Source organism: Kalmanozyma brasiliensis (assembly GCF_000497045.1).
Source record: "Kalmanozyma brasiliensis GHG001 unplaced genomic scaffold PSEUBRA_SCAF10, whole genome shotgun sequence".
Taxonomy (NCBI): Eukaryota; Fungi; Basidiomycota; class Ustilaginomycetes; order Ustilaginales; genus Kalmanozyma; species Kalmanozyma brasiliensis.
In genome coordinates, this window is record NW_015961949.1 from 222992 (window position 1) to 244009 (window position 21018).

Consider the following 21018-nt stretch of genomic DNA (forward strand, 5'->3'; position numbering starts at 1 on the left):
CAGAGAGCATGGAGACACTTTGGCTGTTGGCGCAGCCTGTGCGTTCAAGAAGAAAGGGAAGAAAGTGATTCGAGAGGAAAGGCTTTCAGAGGTTGGCGCTATCGAAGGTCGAGAGAGTCTAGAGCTTAATCAAGGTTGTCTTGTTGTTCCTTTGTGCGACCGAGACCGACCCTGCAGGCTCATGAAGCAGAGCGTCGGCGCAGCGCTTTGCATCGCAATGAGAGCCGGAGCTGCAGAGTCATTTGCTAGCTCGTTGAATGAGCTTTCTGAGGCAGCCCGACTAGTCTACCTCGCAATCAGTCTGTGCGAGAAGAAATCGAGTGCGATAAAGAGGCCGAATATGACTGAGCGCGTGCACGAGGCTGAGCGAGGCGAGGCCCAATTGCTTCTATTCCCGGTCTCCTCTTTTTCCGGCCGCGAGAAAAAGAGCGGAGCCCAATCCTGTCAAGGGGCCGACACCTCGAGGTTGCCTTCCTTCGCAGCTCTCATCCACCTCTTCCCCTTCCTGCCTTTGCGCGGCGGACCAAACCAACAAAGGATCGACCGATCTCACTTCACTTCATTTCATGGCCGAGCACATAAGCTTTCCAAACCGACGTCGCTTCTTTCCTTTGATACGCTTTCTTGCTGCGCACGGAGCGCAAGGCTCCATTTCATCATCGCATTTCGGCTACGACGCATCACCGACGCAACGTCAACCATACGCAGCATCTTCATCGAACGCTGAAACACATCGCCCTGCGACTACGATCTTGTGCGCCCGATCTTCAAGAGATCACCAGTGCGATTCCCGGCGATCCTGACCCACCGGTCCGAAACTTCGAAGGACGTTGAAGACGAGAGCGAACAGGTGTCCCGCACTTGACCATCCAGGCTCAGCATGAGCCAAAGCCCTCTGCTTGGCGCCGACTGGCGCAACGCCGACTTTGGCTCCAGCCTTCCAACATCCGCCTCGATCCGCGACACGCTCACAGGAGCCATCAGCTCCACAAAAGCCTACTTGCAGCCCTTTACACCTGGCTCTCCCTATCTGGGCTCCAATGGCGTCCATGGCCAGAACGAGGCAGGTCGTCTGCTTTCAGACGTTGCGCCACAGCTTATGACCACTCGCATGATGGCAGCCGTGTCCAATTCCAACACCGCACTCGGGCTCACACCTGACGGTCAACGGCGAGCCCGCCTGCTGTTGACTCCGGGCTTTTCCATCAGCAGCCCTGCTCGATCGCTGGTCCGCATTGGCGGGTCTTTGATTCAATCTGGGATCGGTCGTGGGCCCATGAACGGCATCACTTCTCATGAGCTCTTCGTCTTGGAAGAAAGCGACCGCATTCTCGCCACAGCAGCGCAGGATCTCGATCTCAACGCCAACGGCGATGCACAGTCGGGCTCCAGAGCTGCCATCGAAGCCGCCAAGCACAAGTCGGAACCATCGGTCTCTCTTCTTCGAGGATTTCAAGCAACAATACCTAGCTCGACCGAGGGACGTCAACGGCGCAGGCGAGTACGAGCCATTGCCAGTGGATTCGAGGATGGACCGGAAGGCCCCACCAAGCTGGGACTCAAAGCGATGGGCGACAAGGCGCGAGGTCTGATGGTCGAGGGCGTCGACACCGAGCCAGTTTCGGCATTTCAAGCACGCGAGCAGCGTCACGCACGCCGGAATCAGGCCAGTCGCATACTCTCCAGAGGCAAGGATGGGACACGCGCCTCGGTCATTGAACTGGAGGAGCTCGAGAGGCAGCTGCGAGAGATTGAACGCGAACAGGACGACGTCGGTGTCAGACGCTCGCTCATCGACTCGGAGCTGTCTGCTGTAGATGCCAAGATCAAGGTGCTGGAGAAGATCAAGGCGGGTCTCAACAAGAAGCTGCTCGGTCTTCGCGAAGAGGAATTGGAGCTCAACGATGAGCACGAGGGTGTGGGAGAGTTACTGGCCGTCCAGAAGCATCTGCGTGCAATGCCCGGTGGTCCTGCAGCGGCTGCCAATGCGGCTGCTACCGGAGCTACGACCAGTCAGGGTAGCAGCCGTCGTCGAAAGGGACCGCTCTTCATGCCCTCAGAACACGACGAGCTGCCATCTGGCGTCGCCTTCATGACGCTTGCAGATCACTCGGCACCCATCACCTCGCTCGATTTCACCGAGCCTTACGGAACGCTGGTCTCAGCGTCGCTGGACGAGACCGTGCGCGTGTGGGATCTAGCCTCGGGAGACGAGGTCGGCAGGTTGCGCGGTCACTCGGGGACCGTCAAATGTCTGCAGGTGGAAGACGAGGTGTGCATCACCGGTGGCTCGGACCATTCCGTCCGCATCTGGGACCTGACCAAAGTGCAGAACTTCGAAGCGAGACTCACCATGACGGCTTCCGGAGAGCTTCCAGCGAGGAGGAGGTCGCCCGACTTGAATCGCAGTCCTCAACTCGCCGGAGACGAGAGCACAAGCAGTATCAAGATCCGCAATGGCGACACGACGTTCGCAGAAGAGGACGACGAGGATGTGCGGGACGAATTCGACCCATGCGTCAAGAGCTTGGAGGGGCACAGCAAGTCAGTCACCGCATTGTACTTTGACGACAACTGCCTCGTGACTGGTGCTTCCGACAAGACATTGCGCCAATGGGATCTCAACACGGGCCAGTGCGTGCTGACGATGGACATCCTGTGGGCCATCTCCAACCCGACTTCTTCCCAAGCACTATCGCAGTCCGAGTTTGGCTTCCCTGACTCGCCCTCGCGCAAAGCATCCTCCTCGTCCATCCTGGGCTCGAACAGGCCCGGTTTGAGCTCGCGCGACTCATTCTCGGTGTTGGACAGCCTCGCGGGCGCCTTCGCCTATCCGACGCCACCGTACGCCGACGGCAGCTGGGAGATGTACCAGGACTTTGTAGGCGGTGTGCAGTTCTGGGGCTACGCGCTGGCGAGCGGATCCGGCGACGGCGGTGTGCGCATGTGGGACATGCGAACGGGTCAAGCGCACCGCACTTTGCTGGGCCACACAGCCCCCGTGACGTGCCTGCAGTTCGACGAGCACCACATCATCTCGGGCAGCTTGGACAAGTCGATCCGCATCTGGGACCTGCGCATGGGCAGCATCTCGGACACCATCCGGTACGATCACCCCGTCACGGCATTGCAATTCGATTCGCGCAAGATCCTCGCAGCAACGGGCGAGAACGAAGTCAAGATCTTTAACCGCACCACGCTGCAGCATGGATCGTTGACGCTCAACGGACACACTTCGCCGGTGGAGAGGCTGCGTTACATGGACCGATACGCTGTCTCGGGTGGCAAGGACAGCGTGGTCAAGATCTGGGCGCTGTAAGGGCATGTACAGGTCTGCACATCTGTGTCATTTGTACCGTATCTGTAGTCGCCAGCCATCATCAGTCAAAGGAAGCATGACGACGAAGCCTTCGCATTGTGCGACTGAGACAGAAGCTCCTGATGAGGCTTTGTCGGGAGAACAGGGGAAGGACTCCTGGGCCAGCAAAGACCCTCTTCGCGACGTCGTTTTTTTATTTTATTTTTTATTTTGGCTAGAAATCGAACCCCTTTTGCGAGCTGGAATTCAAGTGTTGTAGCAATTACAAAAGGGTCAAGATCGCGAACTAGCAATTCGAAAATCCCCTGCAGGCAGAGCTGCAGCAAGAAAATCAGCGACTGCAGCGCGTGTTTGTCCCAGCCAGCCAAGCGTGAGTGAGTGAGCGAGTGAGCCAGGCAGACTCGCTAACACGGCCTCGGCGAAGCGAAGCACTGCCTGCGCCTGTTGGCTTGTTGCTTTGCTCAACGGTGAATTTTGAGAAACATCTCTCATCGATCGCGACTTGGTGTGTCTGCATGCTTCTTCCCTCTCTTCATCCCTCATCGCTGCTTCGTCCTTCACCAGCATCTCTCTGCACATCAAATCGACACACGCTCACGCCGCGCAGACTCGCTACGATCACTCACTCTCTTGGCGACACGATCGTGACCGCGACTCGGCTTAGCCACTCCACACTCTTTTCACAACAGTCGCGACGAGGCATTCCAAAGCATCAACACGTTCGTCATCATCCTAGGCACCCATCGACTTTTCGCCTTACATCAGTGACCACTGGCTTGCTTACCAATCTTCAAAATGCCAGGCTTCGCGTTCGGCTCGTACTCATTCATCTGCGATGAGATCGCCATGGTCGTCTGTCCGCTCCTGGGCAGTTCCGGCCTGGGGCTCGAACCCGTCTGCTACTCTCGCAACGTCGAGATCAACAAGACGATCATCTTTCAGCCCGCCACCTGCTTCATCCACATCGCCGCGCTCGTCATGACCGCCATCATGGTCTACCACATTCGCTCTAAGTACACGGCGGTCGGGCGCAAGGAGATCGTGCTCTTCTTCTACCTCTATGCGCTTTCGGAGGTGCTGGTTATTTTCCTCGACTCGGCGATCGTTCCGACGTACTCGGCGGCGTATACGTATCTCACGGCGGTATATGTGGGATTGAAGACGGCGATCTTTTGGTGTCTGTTGATCAACGGGTTTGTGGGATTCCAGTTTGCCGAGGATGGAACGCCCAAGTCGCTCTGGTTCCTGCGTCTTTCTTCCGTCGTCCTCTTCGCCGTCGGCCTCTTTGTGTCCATCGCCACGTTCAAGGGCTTCGCAGGCATGTCGCCGACCAAACAGACCGGCCTGTGGATCGTCGAACTCATCTTCCCCCTCGCTTGCGTCATCATCTACGTCGTCTCCCAGGTCCTCCTCGTTCTGCGCACGCTCGACGACCGTTGGCCGTTGGGTGACATCACTTTCGGCCTTTTCTTCTTCGCCGCTGGGTTGATCCTCATGTACGGCTTCGGCCAGGAGGTCTGCCGCGCAGTCAAGCACTACATCGACGGCACCTTCTTCGGCTCCCTCTGCATGCTCCTCGCCGTGATGATGGTGTACAAGTACTGGGACAGCATTACCAAGGAGGACCTCGAGTTTAGTGTCGGCTCCAAGCAGGCTGTGTGGGAGGTTAAAGATCCGCTCTTTGCGGGTACGGGCAGCAGCGAGGGCGACGGAACCCTCAGCGTCAGTGGCAACGATTGGAGAGGTAGTAGCCCAAACAGGTTGGCTCCCACCCCGGCCAAGAGCGCTATGGGTTACCCGCCCCTCGGCAACTACTCGCACTAGCCACCATTCGTCTCTCTTGCAATTCGTAGGACATTTCATTCTTTTGGATTCCATATCTATGTGATCTTGTGATGACCTTTGACATGACGGCTTTCGACATCGATCTTGGCGGCGCGGGTGCCGAACTGCATGGCGCGCTTTTTGAGCTCGCTCGCGCCCTCCAGACCTAACGCCTTTGCCACGTCTCTCAACAACCTCTTATCGCCCCCGGCACCGTCTGTTCCGATTCTATCGAGATCGACCTTCTGATGGACGGGTATGTTTGTGAGAAACTCGAGCACGGTCCGGTCCAGAAACGGGTAGCGAGCTTCCTTTCCGGCGTCGGACAGCACCCGATCATCCCGACCCAGGTTGCGGGTGGGTAGTCGATCCAGGTCCATCTGCAGCTCGTCCACCAACGATTGAAGCGACTGGTTGGCCGCAGCTCGATGGCGCGAGTAGCCGCCGAGCACTTCGTCCGCTCCCAAACCGGAGATCAGCACTTTGGCAGGCGAAGTGTACGGTGTGGAAGAGCACAGATGGCCAAATGCGCGAGAGGCGAAGTACAGCGCGGCACCGATGGAGAGGTCCATGACTGAGGAGGTGGGTGACATCAGCGCTGCTACGGTATATCGGTGCGCTGTGTAGGTGATGTATGGGATGTTGATCGAGACAAAGTTCCACCGCCTCTTTGGGGCGAGTGCACGAAGCTCTTCGTACGAAGCCAACCCCGTCACTCGATCAGGTACCGCATAGATGTCCACCACCTTCTCCTCTTCCTCGCCCATTGCTTCTGTGTCCATCTCGACGACGTCGTTTTTGTGCTTGCCCTTCGCCTTCCTTCCAGCCTTACCCGCGACCAACCGACGCCTCTCGCGGTCAGCCCGAGCCGCCGCGATCGCACGCACATTCTCAAACGCCACATTGAGCAGATCGATCGGCTGCTCACGCGGCACATGTCGATCGGCGAGGAGCGCAAGGGTAGTACAGTCGAGTCCGCCGGAGAAGAGGATGGCCACGTGCGCCGAATTGGCCGGTTGAGAGGTGGTGATCTGCGTGACGCGGCGTCGGACGCTGTCGGAGAGGACGGCGAGGAAGTCCGCCCGGATCCGTGAGGTGGCGAGTGGATCGGGGGGATCGGTTGTGGATGGAGAGGGGCGGAGTTCACGGAGTAGGAGCGGGGAGGTGAAGCGCGATGGGAGGCGTGGGAGCGGTGCAGGGACGATGGGATGGGTGCGCAGGTCGAGAGTCCATAGCGAGGAGCAGTCAATTTCTGTTAGGGTGGTCAATCCATGGTCGAGGCATGCAAGAGCTTCACTGGCGACAGAGACAATGGCGATGGCGGACTCGGTAGAGGAGCGATGCAGAAGAAGCGATCGTCTGCCCAATGGGTCGCGACCATAGTAGAGCTTGGATTCGGTGCGGTCGAGCAGGACGAATGCGTAGGGGCCTTCCACCTCGGACAGGGTCAGGTTAAGGGCCAGCTCGCAAGTCGTCTTGCCATCATCTTGATCTGGCTGACCGAGCAGGTGCTGAATCCTATCGAGCAGGATGACGGCGTCGTTGTGTCCAGAGTCGAGCCGCACTTTGGAGGAGGTCGCTTGATCGGAGCGTGTGACTTGGTCGTCCCAATGGAAGATCTGACCGTTCCATGCTAGCACGAGCCGGTCGTCCTCGCTGACCAGCGGCTGCGTAGTGATACCTTCGCCGCGCAGACAGAGCACGCTCGCTGTCAGTGAGAGGTTCCATGGCGAGGCGATGTCGTCGGTGGTGACTTGAAAGTCGTGTTGGATCGTCTCTAGCGAATCTGGGCCTCGATTGCTGATGTTCTCAAGCACGGACGGCCAGGCTTCCCGCAAGCGCTTGATGCCATCCTCTGATACCGTGTGACCATCTTGCTGCGTCGAGGCAGGCGTGATCAAGACGCCAATGCCGCACATCCCTGGAGGATGAGTGCAAAGAAGATCGCCCGGCACTCAATTGACAGTTTTCAGGGTCTTGTCAAGACTCTTCTTCGCGCTCCGCCGCCAAATTATTTAGCCTTTTTCAAGGTGGCTTTCAAGCGCGTGGTTGGCCTGTGCCGATGCAGAAGGGCCCAAGACAGCATGGCGGCGTGGTACGGCTGCTTCTTCTCCTGCAGATGCCGCCGCTTCGACCATCCTTCAAATAGTCGCGTGTCAACCTCCTTTGGCACTTTGCATCCTCTCACTATCCAGCACATTGCTGCGACGCCCATCTTCACTATCATCACACACGTCACTTCTGCTCAGCTCAGTCGTGTGCACGCTGGCTTTTGCAGAGCTCCTCGAACCGTATCTACGCGCTGCTACCTTCTTGACTTCAACGACCGCCTATCCGACAAGAGTACCCCAGCGCGAGCAGGTCAGACTGCATAGAGAGCGGCAACAGCGTTTCTTCCATCCCACGAGGCAGATCGCATCCCAGGATGCCGCCCAAGCGCGCGAGAAAGGCACCGCCGTCGGCGCTCGCCAACCGCAACTCCAAGGGCGACAAGAAGTCAGACAAGGCAGCTTCAGCAACGCAGGCTTCGCTCGCCGACGAGCTCTCTGCGACCCACCTCGATGCGCCGCACGACGGATACGAGTCGAGCACACACACCGACAACGACGACTTCGAGGACGCTGCCGATGGATCGCCCGCTGATGGCATCACGCCGTCCTCGAGTGCAGACCCTACAGACGACGCGACTCTGGACAAGCAGGACGACGCAAAGACGAGTGACGCTGCAGCAAAGGACCCATCAATCGAGACCACAGCAGACGACCCAGCGGCGAGACGTCCCTCGTTAGCTGCCGATACACGAGAGGCCCAAGTGCTCACACCCAAACCCACCGAGGATGGCTTCCCCGGGCTGTCTGACCCGACGTCGGCACTGAAAGAGAACGCCGACGATGGCATCCCAGCCAGCTCTTCCGTTGCCACCCTGAATGCTACATCCTCGAACGACAACTCCTTCAGCAACGATGTCCCTCTCAGCTCAGCCGAGATCCGCGACAGTCAATCAGCATCCGACTCGCTCATCTTGGATGAAGAGAAAGCCAAGTTGACGCTGCCAGACCATGTCGAGAAGGTCCCACCTTCCGTCGGTGCAACCTCCCTCCTCGAGCCGGACGAAACCATCTCGAACCCCTTTGCCTCCACCGATGAATCCGCATCGCAGCCCGTGCGCTACTCGCAGACCGACACCTCCAAGCCTGTCGCAGCCCACGCTCCGGACACACCAGGCGTGAGCTCGACGCACTTCTCCAACGTCAGTCTGGGCGGCGCCTCTCCTGCCGTTGGCGGGGACGGAGCCGGCTGGACCTCCTCCAACCGCCGCGACTCGCGGCGAGACACCATCACCACCACCACCAACCGCTCCGTCGACTCGGAACCCGTCCGCAATGGTGCCGGCAACTACGACTTCCTCCTCGCACGTCTCGAGACGCAGCACAAGCGACTCAGTGGCGATCCCAAGCAGATGCGCGCCAGCTTGGATGGTGCGATCAAGCTCAAGGAGCATTTCGACAAGCTTCGCGATGGACAGCGGTTGTCCCACACAGAACAAGTCGATCCTCCCCAACCCACCTCTGTGGTCGCTGCAAGGGACGAAGTGGAGCCGACGTCGACGGATACCGCCTACACGGGCCCTCCCGCGTCGGATACGGCGGAAGACCAGATCGACTGGGAATTCTGGGGCGATGTCATGTCCAACTACCAATCCGTCGCTCGCACCTCGCCTCGTCAGCTCAGTCGCGCCATTCAAGCTGGCATCCCCCCCGCCCTAAGGGGGATGATGTGGCAGCTCATGAGCAGCAGCAAAAACGAAGAGATGGAAATCATCTACGCCTACTACCTCAAACAGTCCTCGCCGCACGAGAAGGCCATTCGTCGCGATCTCAACCGCACCTTTCCCGAACAGGACTATTTTCAAGACGGAAAGGGTGTCGGACAGGAAAACCTGTACAATGTCATCAAGGCGTATAGTCTCTATGATCCCGAGGTGGGGTATTGTCAGGGGATGCAGTTTGTTGTTGGACCACTGTTGTTGAATATGCCGGACGAAGAGGCGTTTTCCACCTTTGTCAGGTTGATGAAGAGCTACGATCTTCGGGGGCATTTCACGCCGAACATGCCAGCGTTGCAATTGCGGCTGTTCCAATTCGATCGGTTGCTCGAGGACTTCTTACCGTTGCTGCATAGGCATTTGGTGCGACAGGGCGTCAAAAGCAGCATGTATGCGAGTCAGTGGTTTATGACGCTCTTCTCGTACCGCTTCCCTCTGGATTTCGTCTATCGGATTTTGGATTCGGTGTTCGCCGAGGGGGTGGAGGCGTTGTTTCGGTTTGCGGTGGCGTTGATGAAACGGAACGAGGAGGTGTTGTTGGAGATGCCGTTTGATCGGGTGGTGACGTTTCTCAAGATGGAGTTGTTCGAGTGTTATCGTCGTTCTTCTCCCTCTGCCGAGAATGTGGTTGCGAGTGGACCGGTGGGAGCGTCGTCGACCATCAGCTCGGTCTATCACACAAACGCCTTTGTTCGCGACGCATTCAACATCTCCATCACGCCGTTTCAACTCGACACCTACGCAAGCGAGTTCGATACCCAAGTTCGGGCGGCCAACGCGCATCGGAGGGAAACGGAAGCATTGCGTTTGGTCAACCGCAACCTCGCCGCCCGCGTCAAAGCCCTCGAGGACCAACTCAACAGCGTCAACGCCGAACACGTCGAGATGGTCAAGGACGTCGTCATGGCCAAGATCGCCAAAGAGGAGATGGCAGAGGAGCTGGTGAGGTACAAAATGATGTATGCCGAGGCGGTGTTGAGCGCCGAACAGGAGAGCGGCAACAATCGGAGCAGCGCCAGAGGCTTGGCGAGGGCTCAGGAGGCTGCGCTGCGCGATAGCGCCGGCAGTGGAAGCGTGTAGGAGAGCGCGAATGACGATCCCCATTTTGCACACAAAGCCCAGCGTGTGTCGCCGACTGCATGCATCGAGTATGACGAGAGGACTTCCTTCGCATGCAGACACACACTTCCTGTAAGGGACGGACGAGAGACAAGGGAAGATATCCAGCGTAGATGCAAGGCGGCCAAATGACCTCGTGCATGGTTGTGGTGACCGCCAGGGCCTGACACGAGACAGATGACAGCCGATCCACCCGCTCAACACAGACACACGGCACTTCCCAAGTCTAAAACAGGAAACGATTACCATAGCCACGAACAACACAAATACATAAAACGGGACGCTTGAGTAAGACGACGACGGAGCAGCAATTAGAAGTCCTCGTCCTCCGAATCATCGATCTTGTAGCTCATCTTGCCCGAAGCGCCTCGTGCCGAGCGACCCGAGGCGCGAGCAGGAGCAGCCGAAGCGGGGCTGTCGATCATGAACGAGTCTTCGGTGTCCGAGGCCGGTGCGGCGGCCTTCTTGCGTCCCAGACCGGTGGCTGTCTTCTTGCCAGCAGCAGGCTTGGCGGCGGCAGCCTTTTTGGCCTTGGGAGCTGCGATGGTGTCGTCCTCCGAGTCAGACAAGTTGAAAGACTTGGGGGCTTCCACCGGCTTGCTCGCGGCCGCTTTCTTGGGAGCGGCGGCCTTCTTCGTGGCAGCAGCGGGTTTGCTGCTTGTGCCAGCGGCTCGGAACAGCGGAGCGAGCTTCGAGTCGTCGCCATCGTCCAGCTCGACGACCTGAGGAGTGGTTGCTCGCGAAGCAGTGGCCGACCTCGAGACAGATGCGTTTGCACGCGGCTTCTTGGCGGCGGCGCCGTTGGAGGTGGTGCCAAGCAGCAGCTTCATGTCGTCGTCATCCAAGGCGTCAGCGGCGGCACGCTTCTTGGCTGGGCTGACACGAGCAGGAGCGGCTGCCTTCTTCTTACCCGCAGCGGCGGACGGCTTGAAGTCGTCCTCAGAGTCATCGCCGTCGATGTCGTCCATGCCGTCATCTTCCTCTTCGCCGTCCGAGTTGATCGCCTTCTTGAGAACGCGGCGGGCTGCAGCACCAGTCTTGGCCGAAGCCTTCTTCGTCTGCTTGCCTTTCTTGACCTTGGTGACGACATCCTTAAGGCGGCGTTCATCTTCTTCGAGCATCTCTTCCCAAAGCTCAATGAACTTGCCCAGGTCCTCGTCCCACAGGTTCTGGGGCGAGCGGCCGATGAGGATCTTGAGCTCTTCCTCCTTGCCGTCGCGCTCCTTCAGAAGCTTCTCGACCTTCTCCTTGGTCAGGTTGTAGATGGCCATGTTGAGCAGGTAGTCGAAGTCCGAGTCGGCTGAGATATCTTCCTCATCCACCGGCTCATCGTCCTCGGGGTTGGCAGCGATCGCCGCCTTGCCCTGCTTGGGGAAGGGTCGGAAGTCCTTCTCGCGCAGGTCTTTGACAATGTCGGCGCGTTTGCGGTTGGACACGACGAGCTGACGAGTGATGATCATCTGCACGAAGCGAGCCTGGTTGGACAGCTTGTCGTACATGAGCTTGAGCTGATCCACCAGGTGTTCCTTCCTCTTCTGGTAGTACGAGAGACGAAGGAGGTAGAACTCCTCCAAGATCTCCTCGGGCGAAGAGTATTTCTTGATCTTGCCATCCTGGTCGAACAGCACCATGTTGGTGGTGGAGATCTGGCACGAGAGCTTGAAGAAAGCATCCGGCCCCTTTTCGGCGATCTCAGCCTGACCTTTGGTGGTCAGCTCGACGATAAAGTTGACGGTCGACTCGGTGTGATACTCCTTGTAGTCCTTGATGGTTGCAGGCTGCTTCTCCGACGACAGGACGCGCTCTTCGAGCGACTCTTTGTAATTCGAAGTCCAGGTTCGGATGGGCAGCTCGGTGATCTCCCAGGTCTTCTCGTCAATCTGGTTGACACGACCGCTCACCTTGAAACGACCAGGAGCGAACTCCTCGACGGTACCGGTGAAGCCACGGAACCATGGCTTCAGAGGAATAACGTCTTCGCCGGCCATGCGTCGTCGCAAATTGGCAACAATCTCGTGTGGGTTGTAGGTGGGCACCGAAGTCGACCATCCGGTACCGATACCGTCAGCACCGTTCATGAGGACCTGGGGGGCCACAGGGATATACCAGTGAGGCTCGACCTTGGTTCCATCATCCTCCAGGTAATCGAGCAGAGCGTCATCCGACTGAGGGAACAGAGCCCGTGAGATCTTGGGCAAAGCGGTGAAGATGTATCGTCCGGAAGCGGCGTCCTTACCGCCGAGGAGACGAGTACCGAATTGACCCCTGGGCTCGAGCATGTTGACGTTGTTGCTACCCACAAAGTTCTGCGCGAGACCAACGATGGTCATGGTCAGCGCAGCATCACCGTGATGATAAGCTGCCTGACCCAAGACCGTGCCCACGAGGGTCTGAACCTTCAACTCACCCTGGGTCTTCCTGTTGAGCATAATGTACATGACCTTGCGCTGACCAGGCTTGAGACCGTCGACGACTGAAGGAATGGAACGCATGTTGTCCGCCATGGAGAAGAGGATGAGCTCCTTGTTGACAAAGTCGGCGTACGGAATGAGGTGAGCGTTGTGGTCCAGGTAGGTGCCAGGTCGGAACTGTCGGAGCCACTCTTTACGATCATCGGCCTTCTTCTTGTTGAAAGCGAGGTCGATGAGCTCGCGATCGCCGTCCTTGGTGACGTCGAAGGGCAGCCTGTGCTTGGGGAGGTCTCGGAAATACTTCTTGGCATCCTTGCTATCCGAAGTACCGAGACCCTTGTAGTACTTGACGTGCCAGCCCTTACCACCGTTGTGAGACTCCCTCCATTGCTCGTATTCCGGAATCGTGAAGAAGGACAGGTCCTGGTTGCCCTTTTTGCACCTGACGATTGGAGTGACGAATTCGACAAGGAAGCCGGGGATCTTGAGCAGCGACGGGTAAAAGTGATCGAGGAAGTTGATGATGAGACCTTTGATGTGCGAACCATCGTGATCCTGATCGGTCATGATCATGATGCTGCCGTATCGAAGACTGTTGACGTCGAGGTACTGCTTGCCGTGCTGCAGACCCAGGATCTCCTTGATGGCCTTGATCTCGGCATTTTTCATGATCTGGTCGTGCGAGGCTTCACGGACGTTCAAGAGCTTACCACGAAGCGGGAAAACGCCGTAGTTGTCCCTTCCGACCTCGACGATACCGGCGACAGCCAACGATTTGGCGGAGTCACCTTCAGTGAGGATGAGGGTGCAGTCTCGCGCTTTCCTTCCACCGGCGTTGTTGGCGTCCTCGAGTTTGGGGATGTTGGTGATGCGGGTACGCTTGTGGCCGTCGGTCTTCTTGAGCGCCTGGTCCTGCTTGAAGCGCGCAAAGCTGACGATGTTGTCGACGACACCGGACTTGATGACCTTCTTGGCGAACTCGTCGGTCAGGGTCCATTTGCTGCCAAACGCGCTCTGCTTGAGCGTGAGGGTCTCCTTGGTCTGACCGTCGAAGGTGGGGTTGACAATCTGACAGTTGACAAAGACCCAGAGCTGCTGTCGGACCTGATTGGGCATGACCTTTCCTGTCTTCTTGTCCTTCTTGACGTGGTCGATGAGGCGCGTGATGACCTGGTCAGCCACGTGGTCGACGTGCTTACCACCCTTGATAGTAGCGATATTATTGACGAACGAGACTTGACGGAACTCACCATCCGAGACGGCGAAGGCTACTTCCCAGGTGCGTCCTTTGTCGACGACCGACTCGTAGATGATGGCCGGCTTGGGAGCGGCGCCGGCGGGCACGTCACCACCAGCACCACCTTCCTCGCCATTGTCGGCCTTGCCACCCAGCTCGTTGATGGCAGTGACGTACATCTCGACGTACTGCTTGAAGTTCTTGATCTTGAGCAGCTCGCCGTTGAGGGTGACCTTGATGCCCTTGACGGTACCTGCCATGTCGTAGACACGCTTGAGCATGAGGGCCTCCATGTGGTCGTCGATGGACTCCATGCCAAACAGGGCGAGGTCGGGCTTGAAGGTGATCGAGGTGTACTCATCGGCCTTGCTGTGCTTGGTGATCTTGGGCTTGCCCTTGTCGTGCATGTTCTTGGTGAAGGTCTGCTTGTACTTGGCCTGGTTCTTGGCATCGGCGGTCTCGACGGTGAACTCGGTGGAGTAGATGTTGGCGAGCTTGGCACCGTAACCGTTCCTACCACCGGTGACCTTGGCCTCGTTGTCGTCGTAGTTGGACGAGGTGAGGAGATGACCAAAGATGAGCTCGGGGATGTAGACCTTCTCCTTGTCGTGCATCTCGACAGGGATACCGTGACCGTTGTTCCAGACCATGATGGAGTTGTCCTCGCGGTTGATGTCGACCTTGAGGTGGGTCATGCCGGGATCGCGCGCCTTGTTGTCAGCAGCATTGACAAGGATTTCGTCAAAGATCTTGTAGAAGCCGGGAACGTAAGTCGTCTCGCGGTAGGCCATCTGCTTCTTGGTCTTGTCAAAGACCCAGAGCTTCTCTGTGTGCTTCTCGACACTGCCGATGTAAGTATCAGGACGCTTGAGAATATGTTCGAGCTGCGAGAGCTTTTGGTATGTCTCGGAAGCGCTCTTGCCGTTGGCCGACTTGGAAGGTGCAACAGGCTGGAACGAGACATCAGCCTCGCTGTCAATCATGCTGACATCTGGGTCGCTGTCGGCGCCATTACTGTTGCGTTTAGCCAAGGGCTGTTTCTTTGGCTTGGCAGCAGCGCCACTAGCCTTGGAGGCGCCTGCCTTCGCACCGGCAGCAGCCTTGGGTTTAGGAGGCGCTTTCGTCTTGGGAGCAGCGGCCTTCTTCGCCGGGATGGCAAAGTCGGAAGTATCTGACATGTAGTCTGACTCGGACATCTTGGCTGTGGTGGTGGTGAAGTTTCGGGGCGTTGATGCCCTGAGAGCGGTGAAGGAGGTAGGTGTTGAAGCAGTTGTGTGGGAGAATGGGAACGTGAAAGGCGATCGAAGACGAGACTGTGGTAGACGTGGTCGTGGAACAAGGTTGGATGCGGAGGCAAGGCTTCGAGAAGAGGATGAACCGAGTCGAAGGAGCGAGGCGGCACCAGGCAGCCAAGTGTTTGGAGGAATGGTGGAGCAGATCCACCGCTAGAGAACAGTCTGCTGGTGGTGCGCGGAGACTGTCTGAGGGTCAGGACGAGGGATGTTGGAGGTGATGAGGGCAAGGAAAGATAGAAGACGAGGTTGGACTGTAAATTTGTGACTGCGGATGGGTTTGCTTTGAGTGGACGCGCGCTTCTTCCCTTGCGGAACGAGAGAGCAACACTTTTTAGATTCGAGTCCCGCGTCGTAAAGAGAGCAGCCTGCAGACTGAGCAGAGATCAACACAGCGACGCGCCTTGTTCCAAGCTATTCAAGGCAGAGCAACACTTCCCCAGGCCGCGTCCACCAAGCTCAATTCAATGGCTGAGTTGTCCTCTGAACGCTCAAAGCAGTCACACGCTTCATACTTAGAGCTGGTTGACAGAGCTCGGCGACTTCTGGACTGTCTGTCTCCTTCCTCTGAGTTCCGCCTACTGTACCTTGAACTCTGTCCCATCTCGAGATATTCATCCCTCTCAGGTTTTGCAGTCACAGACAGTCCAGAATGCATCCGCTGATCAGCTTTGTGACCAAGCCTTCAGATACTTGATGGTGATCAAGGTCGAGGCTGAGCACGTTCAGACACAAGTCAAGGCTTAGCCAGGAGCGGAATCGATGCGAGCAAACACGCGTCTGCACGTGATTTTTGTGATATTGTTACATTCTATGTGGTGACAATCACAGAAAATGGGCGTAGTCCGATAGTGTGTGCTTTCCTGCTTCCTTCCGGGATATATAGAGAGGTTTGCGGCCTCACGACGGGGAGACGCAAGTCTTCGCAGGTGAGCGACGGAGCAACAGCCTCTTGAGAGGCTCGAGAACGGTACGCGAGAACGGTCCCGCTAGCGCCACCGAAGCACCGATGCGGATTGGAAGCAGCGCCTTGACCAGAATATAGGCCGCGACCATGTTGGCAAACGAGCCTGCAAAGCGTCTCGAGTCGCCGAGGTCATTGGCTGCATTGATCGACTCGATGTCCTGCTTTTCGAAGCCGAGGTAGCCCTTCTTTCGACAGTACCGCTCGAAGCGCTGCTCCTTCAGACGTGCCCAAGCCCGAAAGCGAGACAGCAGCGGTTGCGAGTCGGCCTCGCTCTGCGAAGCTGCGGCGTCCGCGTCGCCGAGAAGCCACTGCAAGACGGCTGTCCCAACGCCGAGCGCGCCAAATACGTAGAAGAGGATCGCCAACGGGATGATGGCAGTGAGCTCGTGCAAGACCAGGAAAGAGGCCATCATGGTCGGCGCATCCGTGCCGTTCCTCTTTGCGATCGAGCGAATGCGCGTCATCGCCCGCTTCAGGCTCGACTGCGAGCCAGCGCTAGCTTTTCCCGTATACAGCCACGTGACGTTGGGATCTTTGTCGCCCGCCAGCCAGAAGGGCTTGAGCGTATCAGGCAGCACCAGTTTGCCATTCTCCACGCCGTGGTTCTCGAGGATAGCCACGATGAGACGCGGGATCGCGGCTGCCGTGGCATTGAGCGTATGCACGGTAGGATGTTCCGGATCGTTCACATCGTTCGCGTTTGTTCCTGCATTCCTGATTTGGATGCGCAGCCTTCGCGCTTGATAGGTCGTGCAGTTCGAAGCTGAAGAGACCTCACCCCACGATCCTCGTCCCGGCATCCACACCTCGATGTCGTACTTGCGATATGCACTCGCTCCGAGCTCTTCTGTGGGCATGTCCAGCACACGGTACGGCAGACCGAGCCCACCGATCACCTCCTCCTGGATGGTGCGTAGCTCTTCGAGCATGGCATCACTCGCTTGCAGGTCGCCTTCTGTGGCGACAAACATCTCGATTTTGCTGAACTGATGCACACGGTAAAGTCCACGCGTGTCTGCTCCACGTGCGCCGGCTTCGGCACGGAAGGCATGCCCAAGCGCTGCAAGCTTGATGGGTAGCTCTGACGTTTGGATCAAGGAGGATGCACCACTGGCCGGAGAGGATGGCTTGCCCCCCTTGTTGGAAGCGTCGAGTTGACGACCTGCGAGCAAACCGGCGAGCGGGATCTCGGCTGTGGCGGCCAGGCAGAGATCTGCCGAGTCATCCGAGCTGTTGCTTTTGGTCGGCTCGAGAAAGTAGGTTTGCTTGGCCTTCTCGTCCCTCGGGCGGAATCCACATCGATCCGCGAGATCAGCTCGAACGACATCGGGCGGTGAAACGGCCAAGAATCCTTTGCGAACCACGATCGACATGGCGTATTGCGACAAGGCATGCTCGAGCAAGCTGATGCTTCCCAGCAGATACGGCCACGAGCTTCCGGTGGTCAACAATCCTGAGACCGTATCCACCTCTGCTCCGCTGGCGGTGGCCGCTAGTGAAAGATGTTCGCGTTTCGGATCTGCCTCGGGTCCGTCGGGGAAGTCTTTGGCTTGCATCACTGACTTGTTCCACGGCTCCTTCACCAGGTCAAATTCCTTGGGGAGGATATTGAGGGAGTCTTGAACAGAGACCAACACCGCATTCTGCTCGGGGCCGAGCGGGACATCCGGGTGGCACTGGTTGGGCCAGGACAGGCGCACTTCCGCGCTTCGTGAACGAAGCTCGTCTTGCTGCTTGCGTGTTGCCTCGAGCTCCTCTTTGACCTTCCTGGCACGTTTCTTCACTTCTGCGATGTACTTTTGCTTGCCTTCGTTGCCTTCGTTGCTGCTCGGCTCCTCTTTGATCGAAGTAGTAGCGGAAATGTCGGTTCCGAGATCGTCGCTCGCACTGGTGCTCTTGTCCTTTCCCTTTCTGGAAGTCGACTGATAGTGCTCATTGAGCTCGTTGGTCAAGTCCCTCAGCTGTTTGGATTGCTCCTTCTCCTTCACGTTGAGCGTGTACAGACTATGCCGCGCCTCTCTGAGCCATTGGAGATCCGCCTCGTCGTATGGCATCTTTCTGAGTTGCATGTCGCGCCTTGCTTCGTCGATGAAGGCGTTGCTCACGCCTCTCCCTGGAAGCGGGGGTTGCAGCTTCCTCGGCTTTGGCGCGGGGGGCGATGTGGGAGAGCCTTCTTTGCGTCTCAGCCTGCCTGCCTTTCTTTCGGACAACGGTGCATTTGACCGAGGCGGACTCTTACTGATGCCCAGCGTCACCCTTGATGTGGAAGCGAACCGCGAACTGGTTTGGAGAGCCTCCGCCGACGAGCGGAATCGATTTGCCTCGACGCAGGGTCGCGCTGTGGACCGCCATATAGCGCTGGAGCTGACTCGTATCGACATGCTTGCCTCGCTCGCTCGATGGAGCTTCCAGATGATGTGCAGAAGAGGTCGTGGGTGAAGTGAAAGGCTCTCTCTCGGTTGGATAATTCAGGGTTCACGAGGAGGAGGTGTGGAGGCCAAATCGAGCCTTTCTTCTCATTTCTCAACTTTTTTTGTGGGCCAGCGTGTTGCAATTCTCGTCCGGTACAGCTCGAGCCAGAGCCGGCTGGCAGGCTTACGTTGCGCGACCAAAGCTCAGCACAAGCCAAGAAGGGTCGAAATTGGGCCCCTTTGATCCTCGTCTGTCGCAAGCTAATCCCTTCTTCCTACCTCGCTAGCCCTCACCCCGTGTCCTCGACTCCTCATCCTCTTCATCTTGCCCAGCATGTCGACTTTGATGGCCCGCTTCGCCGTCCCTCTGGGGCTCGGCGTCATGGCACTCCAGGCATCGCTCTACGACGTTCCAGGTGGATACCGCGCCGTCATGTTCGACCGTTTCCAGGGTGTTAAGGACATTGCTACCGGCGAGGGCACCCACGTTCTCGTCCCTTGGCTCCAAAAGGCCATCCTCTACGACGTCCGCATCAAGCCACGCAACATCTCCACCACCACGGGCTCCAAGGATCTGCAGATGGTCTCGTTGACGCTCCGTGTGCTCAGCCGACCCGACATCCAGCACCTCCCCAAGATCTACCAGTCGCTCGGCATCGACTATGACGAGCGAGTGCTTCCGTCCATCGGAAACGAAGTGCTCAAGGCCACTGTGGCGCAGTTTGACGCTGCCGAGCTCATCACACAGCGAGAGGTCGTCTCGGCTCGCATTCGCGAGGATCTGCTCAAGCGAGCCAAGGAGTTCAACATCGTCCTAGAAGACGTCTCGATCACGCACATGACGTTCGGACAGGACTTTACAAAGGCGGTCGAGCAAAAGCAGATCGCACAGCAGGACGCAGAGCGCGCCAAATTCATCGTCGAAAAGGCCGAGCAGGAGCGACAGGCGAGTGTTATCAGGGCAGAGGGAGAAGCCGAGGCGGCGCAAACCATTTCAAGGGCACTGGAGAAGGCAGGCGACGGTCTGTTGACCATCCGAAGGATCGAGGCGTCCAAGGATATCGCATCGACATTGAGCAGCGCCAAGAACGTCACTTACCTCCCACGCGGCCAGGGCATGCTTCTCAACATGCAGACCTGATTCGTTCACTGTTCGCCTCTCCTCTCAACCATGTAGTTCTATTCCCACCGCTTTCGAGCGTTCATGTCGTGCATCAATCAACACCACATCTCATGTCACATTCTCATCCTGTGCATGCATTGCTCAAATGGTGAATTTCTGCGATAAGAAGCCAGAGTCGACAAAAGCCGTCTATGAAGATGCAGCGGTGTCCCACACGCCGTGCGGGTGCAGTCTCTACGAATGGCGAGCAAATGAAAGAGTGGGAGCAGTCAGCATGCCTGTCATCTTGCGCGACCTCTCTACTCCTGTGCTACTTACCTCTTTGGGGATCTCAATGCTGGCCAGAGCATCGAGGACCGACTTGCCGGCCCAGTGTTCGAGCGTCTCGCACTCCTCCGGAGAGATGAACGCCGACGTATTGCGGTTTGCGAAGCTGCGCCGAACGAAACATAAATCTTTGTCAGTACTTTTTCTTTCCCCAGCACGGAAAAAAGGTAGTGAACTCACATCATCTGAATGGCGCCTGTTCGGATCTTACCCTTGTGCACGGGCGTCTGTCCGTTCTTCTCGGCCAGCTCGATCGCGTCGTTCGCTGCGGCAGCGAGGTGGTTGAGCACGAAGGTTTCCATCTCCAACGTCGCGACACCGGGCCTCCTTTCGCGGATCACGTCGATCAAGTTGGCATTGGCATCGACGAAAGCCGGATCAATTCTACCCTGGCTGCCATAGAAGCTGTCTGCGCTGGCATTGACCGTATTACCCACGGCCTTGGCTTCTCCACCTTCGAACAGATTGGCTTTCACTGCGGGCTTGTCGGCCTCGAGCGCGGCCAGCAAGGCATCGTGCACCTCGGCGTCCGCGTCCAAAGGCTTGGTGATGATGTACGGCTCCAACGCCCCCGCTCTGCGCTCATCCGCGCTCGTATCATGATGAAAGTAGTCATAGTTCCTCATGATCCCGAAGCTCGCTTTCGGCACCACCACCGTTCCGATGCCATACTCGGGCTGCATCGACCCGCACGAGCCGAGACGGACAATGATCATCTCGCCCTCCACCACGGCGCGGCACTCGCGGACGAAAAAGTCGACCACCGAGAAGCCCATGCCGATCGCGACAATGGAGATGGGGACGCCGTGGAAGGTGCCTGTGAGCGTGAGGAAGTTGCGCTGCGAGTTGAAGGTGAATAGCGGTGCACCACCATCGAAGGATTTGGCGATGCGGTGCGCGCGCACTTGATCGCCGACCGTGATGATTCGGTTGGCTACTTGACCGGCACATGTTGCGACATGGTAGGTGCGCCCCTGGGCGTCTTGCTGTTGGAGGAAGAGCAGACAGCGACGATGGTCAGCACGGACGAGACAGGGTAGGGTTTAAGGATAAGAAGCTTACGGGAAAGTTGGCGTTGCTGAGCACGTCCTTCATCTTTGGCCGAACTATGGAGGGTGTTTCTTGTTGAGGCTTGTCCGTCGGCAGATGGTGATGGTCGAAA

The 21018-nt window shown here is 57.7% G+C and overlaps 8 protein-coding genes across 8 annotated transcripts; 4 read left to right on the plus strand and 4 right to left on the minus strand.

Annotated features, from left to right (window-relative positions):
* Positions 1–880: 880 nt before the first annotated feature.
* PSEUBRA_000731 (WD40 repeat) lies at positions 881–3319 on the plus strand (the record flags this gene model as incomplete). The annotated part of the gene is made up of 1 exon (XM_016434037.1): positions 881–3319. The coding sequence occupies one exon, from the start codon at positions 881–883 to the stop codon at positions 3317–3319; it is 2439 nt and encodes an 812-aa protein (XP_016294505.1).
* A 795-nt stretch (positions 3320–4114) lies between these two features.
* PSEUBRA_000732 (Chitin synthase III catalytic subunit) lies at positions 4115–5143 on the plus strand (the record flags this gene model as incomplete). Its single annotated transcript, XM_016434045.1, has 1 exon — positions 4115–5143. The coding sequence occupies one exon, from the start codon at positions 4115–4117 to the stop codon at positions 5141–5143; it is 1029 nt and encodes a 342-aa protein (XP_016294506.1).
* A 56-nt stretch (positions 5144–5199) lies between these two features.
* Positions 5200–7062, minus strand: PSEUBRA_000733 (Asparagine synthase; the record flags this gene model as incomplete). The annotated part of the gene is made up of 1 exon (XM_059464482.1): positions 5200–7062. One exon carries the CDS (start codon positions 7060–7062, stop codon positions 5200–5202), a length of 1863 nt encoding a protein of 620 aa, XP_059321078.1.
* Positions 7063–7568: 506 nt separating this feature from the next.
* PSEUBRA_000734 (Rab-GTPase-TBC domain protein) lies at positions 7569–10049 on the plus strand (the record flags this gene model as incomplete). Its single annotated transcript, XM_016434041.1, has 1 exon — positions 7569–10049. One exon carries the CDS (start codon positions 7569–7571, stop codon positions 10047–10049), a length of 2481 nt encoding a protein of 826 aa, XP_016294507.1.
* A 350-nt stretch (positions 10050–10399) lies between these two features.
* Positions 10400–14932, minus strand: PSEUBRA_000735 (Toprim domain protein; the record flags this gene model as incomplete). The annotated part of the gene is made up of 1 exon (XM_016434064.1): positions 10400–14932. One exon carries the CDS (start codon positions 14930–14932, stop codon positions 10400–10402), a length of 4533 nt encoding a protein of 1510 aa, XP_016294508.1.
* Positions 14933–15928: 996 nt separating this feature from the next.
* On the minus strand, positions 15929–18049 carry PSEUBRA_000736 (uncharacterized protein; the record flags this gene model as incomplete). The annotated part of the gene is made up of 1 exon (XM_016434066.1): positions 15929–18049. One exon carries the CDS (start codon positions 18047–18049, stop codon positions 15929–15931), a length of 2121 nt encoding a protein of 706 aa, XP_016294509.1.
* A 691-nt stretch (positions 18050–18740) lies between these two features.
* PSEUBRA_000737 (Band 7 protein) lies at positions 18741–19547 on the plus strand (the record flags this gene model as incomplete). Its single annotated transcript, XM_016434050.1, has 1 exon — positions 18741–19547. The coding sequence occupies one exon, from the start codon at positions 18741–18743 to the stop codon at positions 19545–19547; it is 807 nt and encodes a 268-aa protein (XP_016294510.1).
* Positions 19548–19718: 171 nt separating this feature from the next.
* On the minus strand, positions 19719–20951 carry PSEUBRA_000738 (Nucleoside phosphorylase domain protein; the record flags this gene model as incomplete). Its single annotated transcript, XM_016434068.1, has 4 exons — positions 19719–19763; positions 19848–19962; positions 20037–20842; positions 20919–20951. 4 exons carry the CDS (start codon positions 20949–20951, stop codon positions 19719–19721), a joined length of 999 nt encoding a protein of 332 aa, XP_016294511.1.
* Between the last annotated feature and the right edge of the window lie 67 nt (positions 20952–21018).